The sequence below is a fragment of the Ornithodoros turicata genome, chromosome 8 (assembly GCF_037126465.1).
Source record: "Ornithodoros turicata isolate Travis chromosome 8, ASM3712646v1, whole genome shotgun sequence".
Taxonomy (NCBI): domain Eukaryota; kingdom Metazoa; phylum Arthropoda; class Arachnida; order Ixodida; family Argasidae; genus Ornithodoros; species Ornithodoros turicata.
This window is the reverse complement of record NC_088208.1, coordinates 28484930-28491364: the sequence shown is the minus strand read 5'-3', so window position 1 is coordinate 28491364 and position 6435 is coordinate 28484930. Positions and strand designations below refer to the sequence as shown.

Here is a 6435-nt window from a genome sequence, read left to right as displayed (position 1 = left end):
GATGAAATGACAATAAATTAACGCATAGTACAGCGACAAAACAGCACTCATACAAATACACCTTCTATGCAGTACAGGAAACAAAAGATGAGTGACGCTTCAGTATGCACTTTATTGGCTTGTAATGACCGTGTAAGTGACGGTGCAACTGTGGAAGTAAAGATTACCTCCAAGGTTTTAACGCTATCGACCAATCTGATTAATGTGTTACCGATATGGCAAGGTTCTCTGCTAATAATTTTCTTTTTGTGCTCTGAAGAAAACTGTTTTTGTTTACTGAGCATTTAGCATTAAACAGTTATCATTACAAGCACCCGTTAGCCTGACTGACGCCGCGACGATAAAGTACAGTAACGCCAGCTACGCCATGAGGGGGCGGGAACAGGCGGAGCAGTGAACAGACAGGGAAGCAAATTCCGAGGATCGATACACGCGCCCCTTCGAAGCATCCATGCCTGGTTTGCATTGACGAATGTAGGATGGGACAACACGCAATCAGTGATTTTTCCAGCACTCCGCACCCCCCTAACATGCCCTGAAAAACTCAAAAAACACTTAAAAAACAACAAAAAGAAAAAGAAAACGAAAATCCTGGGAATGCCACTCGTCGCTATGCTTGTTCACATTTGATTTTGTGCTGTAGTCAACAACCTATTTTGTACTATAGTCCGCAACAAGTCATCAGGACCTACTCCCCTCACACACACTCACGCACAAGGGGTTGTTGCGCCACTCAGTTACAATGACTCGACCTGTCCACGCACATGTCTAAAGTTTACGAAATATATACTACGGTTTCCTCGCTGTATTATTGCATTGCGTTGGAAGACAACGAGAGAGAGAGAGAGAGAGGGAATAGCTGAAAGCTTGTAAGCTTGCTGGAATTGGTTTAATGTTTTTTGTTTTTTTTTCTGTTTCTGTTTTCTTTTCTTTCTTTCTTGAATTAAGGTATTGAGAGAAGTGCTCGGACAGTGTCATTTTTCTGTGTGGGTCATCGCCGCAACCGGAAACGTCATGACTTTTCGTATTTCAGCTGTAAATAATATTTTGCAAGAAATGTGCGTGGGACACTCTCTGTAGATGCGTGGCCGCGTGGCATGGCAGAATGACTCGCGTGGTCAGAGCATTTGGGGAGAGCAATTTTTTCCGCGTTAATACATAATCTCACCCATGATCATGAGAGACGTATATGTGCAGTGTTTTGGCCAAGCATATTGCAAGATATTTTACTGCGACAGTTTTTATCGCAAAATTCCGCTGACCTTCGCTACACGAAATCGATTAGAAAGTTCTTCAACGTATAAACGCCACACAACGCGACTCTGTAAAGTTGTCATTGTGTCGAAATGCAAGAAGATTTCGTCTTGTTGTAAGGTCGGTTTACCAAAGTTTACAGTTTAGTTTCCAGTTCACGCCTTCCAATATTGTATTCAGCCAAAGCGACATCACTATGAGTGTCCATATGTTTCGCCACCTGCTGACAAAAGACTAAAATACGAGTCGACGATTATGTGCGTACGTGAGCGTGAGGTACTTTTTATTGGAAGATACCACCCTGAAAAAACGTAGATTATTCGGTATGTAAACGCTGATTTGTAACGTATAGTTGTGCCAAACAATCGCGTGACGATAGTTCATCTGATTTGCATACGTGCACGCAGTTTGGACACTCTGAAGGCAAGGTCTTTTCAGAGGTTGTCTAAGTTTCGCCATCAAAACAACCAAGCTGGCCATGACATTTTATACCTATAAAAAAGTGTTGTTTCACAGGTTACGGTGCTACTCATCACCTCACTACCGCAGGGAAAGACTAGATAAGCACTTCGTATGAATTGTAAGCAATGATAGTGGAATTGTGTGTGTTGTGTTTCCCTGAGAAATAATCAGTCCTTCACTTCAGGCCATAAAAATGCTTGCTACAAGCCATGCAGTAGTTTACAGTTTGATTACAACGTCATTTGAATGTACATCTGGTCTGGATACGTTGTGGATATTGGTGCACTGATCTAATCAACGTCCTATCGTTCGTCACGTTGCATCATGCATACGTTTACACAACGTCAAACACTTGTATCTACACGGTTTATTCGTTGTTTCAGGTCAGAAAAGGTACCGTTTCTGACAGTTTCACAAAGGTATTTTGAAATTTGCTTATGTTTGCACCATTCTTTGCAGAAATGATTGCTTTGACCTATTTCCTCTTGTATCACAGATGCACAGACTACGAAGGGCCATCGTGCCCACTACATACAAGGGCCCACTGAGACTGCATGACTTCAAACGCTTCTGCTCGAAGTCGGCCCCAAGTGCAGTGTCAGCAGGTGTTGTGCAAAACGACGCTAAAGGTACTTTCAAGATAAGACCAGTGTCATACATATGTGGCAATTCGCTGCTGATATATTATGTTTCATCAAATGCCTCAAGCCTGCACCTTGATTCCGAACCCTATCTGTTATAACCACACACTAATACGCTGCTTGTCTCAAGCATATGTTCTGTTGCACTGAAGTGTCACAATGTGTCATGTGGGAAATGACGTGTTCCCAGCATTTCAGTTTCTGTGACATGTACTGTACACGTATTTTTATTCGCGATGTATTAATTTTCGCGAATTTCGCGACCACAAACAGATGATGTAAAATTGTACTTGCGAATAAAGAGGCATAGTATTGACCGGATACACTTTGTCAGTTAAGTAGTCGCATTGCAAGAAGAGTACTAAGGATGCATTTTCTGTAATTTCCCATTTTTCCTACGTTCTTGAAGCCAGTCCTGCTTGCACAAATCCTGAACAGGGAAGCTGTAGCAAAGCAATTACATAGTCGTGGTTTCGTGCGGTTGCTATGGAAGTAGTAATCGTTGTGACTGACATACATATGTACCAGGTGACAAGGGGTTTCCTCTCACCTAGATGTTCTGCTACAACTGACCTTTGGTCGGCTTGTATCTCACCGAAACAACCTAGAATTTTCTCCTGATCCCTATATTGTTATCTGGTTACGTAATCAGTCTGCCCGGTTCACCATTCTCACGGGTCAGAAAACCGGTGTTGGGGTTACAGACAAGCACTTTTGCGATCATGTGCCGTGAGAAACACGTGCCGACCAGACATCTGGCAGAGCTTTACATTAAACCGGTGAAAGGAAGCAACGCTGGAATCGCGAAATTATATACACGCGAATAATTCTGCAAAGGACTCAATGAGCGATTCACAAAAATTAGTGCATTGCGAATAAAAATGCGTTTACAGTTCTTCCATATCAGCTATCAGCGGAAGCCACTAACGTATTAGTCTGAGAAGCAGTTTCCTCAATCGTATGTTATCCGAAAGTGTGCTGGTAGACAAAGTCTTCTTCCCTCAACCCAAAGACACATTGCGTAAAAATAACGCTTTATTTCACCTCAGTTCACACATGAGAATTAGTAGCTAATTTTGACTTTTGACAATTGAATTTCGGAAACGTTGAATAGAGCAGGAGGGGGCGAGGAACTGTTTGCAAACACATATACACCCTGAAAAGTGTAACCGTACACATCGGAACCTGTGAGAACCCCATGTCCATCTGGGGTCAGACACAATCTATGAGACAATCTATGAGACACAATCTATGGGGTCAGACACAATCTATGGTGCCGCTGACGAGGAAAAATACCACGAGTTTCTGCAGGAAAGTGCATAAATTTTCCTCACGCATGAACGCTGGTGTGCTCTTCCTTTCACAGAACAGAGGCCCGATGTTGTGTACAGCGAAAGGGAGATATTTCTCTTTGGGCCGAAAGACCTGCGGGTGCCACTGCCCGGGAATGTCGGCATCGTACCCCTCGATTTTGGGAAGGACTCTGAGACGCCTGTGATCTTCAAAGCGTGTGATGTGTTGACTAGGGAGACAAAGGACGAGAGGCACCACAACATTTTAGCGCAATTCCTGCATCCCCCAGAAGAGGTAAAGCTATTATTCTGTGAACGGTTACGGCATGAAACTTTGTGCGGTGGCATTGTTTCGGGAAATGGGTGGGATCTGGAGCCAGTCGGGTGAAATCCAGGACAGTTTCTTTGCCTCCTAGGCGGCGGGGGTTAATCCGTAACTATCCGTGTCGGTACAGTACTTATAGCATGGCAGAAGTAGAGCACCCAATAAGTTTTTTTGTGTATTTAGGCGTCCCTCAACAGTGTGACAGCATATCTCTGTGTGAAGATCATGTTGGATTCACCGCCAGAAACATTTTTAACTGTATCGAGATCACCACAAAAAAATACAGGTTGCGAAGCTGAGTACATCGTAAGAGGATTGAGGGCTTGTTGAATTCCATTCCAGTTGATAGATGAAGCCTTCCCCAGTGTACCAAACCCACCAAGTGTCCTCGAGTGTGCAGCACAGGATTGCCCAGATCTGCTGAAGAAAGGTAGTACATAATTTATCTAATCCCAAACACAGTCGAAGGACGTACATGCTCCACTTTTTTTTTTCTTTCTTCTTGTAGTGTGTTGGCCGATCCTCATTTAACTGGGTTTGCCTTACAGATTTTCAAGACCTATTTCCTTCCCAAAACATCGAGAATGACGCCCTTACTGTCATTACGCTGACACACAAAACTGAAAATGACATGAACTACTGGAGTGAAGATGGAGATATTGAGAGAGATCAGCTCAATGCACAGGTACATAATGTATTGTGGCACGACGTGTCTTTGCACTCTCTCATGAAATTCAAAGAGTATCGCATCTTCCGAGATAAAATAGTTATTCGGTTCCGTAAAAAATATTGCAGGAATGCCAGATGCTGGAACTTTCGTTGACAATGTATGGAGTGCTTAAAATGCCACCACAACTTTTCAGCTCCGAGACTTGTATCAGTACATTTTGAAAAAGTAAAAGCACAAAACGTATGCACTGTCGATACCCTATCCCGTCATGTTCTTGATCTGCGGGGGATCGGTGACGCTTTGAAATTAATTCGATAAGGCAGAGTTGCTGGAAGCGTAATAGCAGAACTGCATGTTGTGCTCGGACAGCTTGAAAGCACAACAAAATAACTATTGTAACAAAGTTTCTACTGCTATGAAGTTATGCAAACCCATGTATGTGAGGTTTAGAAGGTGGTACAGGGCATTGGTAATAGAGAGCAGTGTTCACTTCACTTCGGAATTTTCACAATGTGTCAAGAAAGAACTTGACGAATGGCAACTTTGATATACAATTATTGAAGACATCGCATCCTCCAATGTATTCTGTAGCTCCCAAATGCTCTCACAATTCATTTTATCTTCATTAGAATCCCAGTACCTTATCTTGCGTAGCCCTGTAGTTAATAAGGAAGCAACTGTGTGCTGGCATCAGTCAGTTTTTTGCCAAAAACCTGGATTCAATTGATTTTTGGGAATTGAAAGATTGGAGTGTTTGTGTTGCCCCAGGATTGTATACACCTCAGCCATTTCAGTACCCTGCAGGTCTCTCTGTCTGATTTGCGATGAAACTCCCAATCATCATCAGAAAATAAAGCTGTTGTTTGTCTGATTTACATTATAGTTTGTTCATTTTCCTTTTTTATGCAGTTTGTGGTAAAAGCACGAATGATATGCAGCACACTTCAGGACTCAGGATATTGGGCGGACTTCATTGATCCTACCTCAGGCCGGCCGGTATGAATAATTTTCCACTTATGTAGGCTTGTATGTTGTGAAGCTTAAATGTGCATCGATTTCCAACACTCCGAGGACATTTCGTGCCACTTATAATAAAGGAAACTTCATATAATACTCTTCCCCGATCCTGCTATTCCCATTTGTGTTTTTTCAACTTTTGGCATGCTGCTGTGTCTTGTGTCAGTCACTGTGTATTGCTCTACTGTCTGCACATGCCCATGCTTACATCTTCATGAGATTCGTAAGCTTCTAATTTTTCTTTTTTTTTCTTTTCCAGTACCTTGGCCCATACACTAGTTCAACTATGCTAGAGACTGATGAACGCTATAAGAACTTTGGGTTTACTATTGAAGACCTTGGATGTTGCAAAGTGATTACACATCATCTTTGGGGTAGCAATGCGTTAGTAGGGTGCTTGTTCACAAATGCTCCTTTTGACAGTCCTGAAGTCAGGAAGATAATCTGTGAGCACAATGCTTAGCGGTGTGTTACAGTGCGAGAAGAAGTATCTATTTTATACATCTGTACAGTCAAAAGGATGGTTTGTTTATAACAAGTGTAAAATTATTGAAAATAAAACCGTGGAAAACAAAGCCTCAGAGTAGGTCCTGGCTTGTTTCTAGAGATGAAATCAACAAAATAAGTTCTGAACACATTGCCTCTTCATTTATTTATTTATTTGCAATAAAGTTCCTTGCCAACTTGGCCCAGCAGATATCCACACATGTTGTAGTATCCCTTTTTGAACGAGATATACACCTGAATCCTTGTCACCATTTTTAATGAAATTTG

At 42.2% G+C, this 6435-nt stretch overlaps 1 protein-coding gene across 2 annotated transcripts; it reads left to right on the top strand.

Moving 5' to 3' along the window:
• The first annotated feature begins 1471 nt into the window (after positions 1 to 1471).
• LOC135366868 (cobalamin trafficking protein CblD-like) lies at positions 1472 to 6242 on the top strand. Of its 2 annotated transcripts, XM_064599821.1 has the most exons (9): positions 1496 to 1577; positions 1771 to 1834; positions 2100 to 2135; positions 2213 to 2345; positions 3724 to 3944; positions 4317 to 4404; positions 4523 to 4659; positions 5554 to 5640; positions 5921 to 6242. In XM_064599821.1, exons 4-9 carry the CDS (start codon positions 2213 to 2215, stop codon positions 6122 to 6124), a joined length of 870 nt encoding a protein of 289 aa, XP_064455891.1. In that variant the 5' UTR covers positions 1496 to 1577; positions 1771 to 1834; positions 2100 to 2135; the 3' UTR covers positions 6125 to 6242. The 2 variants fall into 2 exon arrangements, with proteins under 2 accessions (XP_064455890.1, XP_064455891.1); XM_064599820.1 differs by lacking the exon at positions 1771 to 1834 and having other exon boundaries at positions 1472 to 1577.
• Positions 6243 to 6435: the final 193 nt, after the last annotated feature.

Bases quoted from the DNA above. Each gene is read 5' to 3' on its own strand.
- LOC135366868 (XM_064599820.1), top strand. From the start codon at position 2,213: ATGCACAGACTACGAAGGGCCATCGTGCCCACTACATACAAGGGCCCA. The intron at 3,945-4,316 runs GTAAAGCTATTA...ATTCCATTCCAG, and splicing joins TCCTGCATCCCCCAGAAGAG to TTGATAGATGAAGCCTTCCC. The intron at 4,660-5,553 runs GTACATAATGTA...TTTTTTATGCAG, and splicing joins GAGATCAGCTCAATGCACAG to TTTGTGGTAAAAGCACGAAT.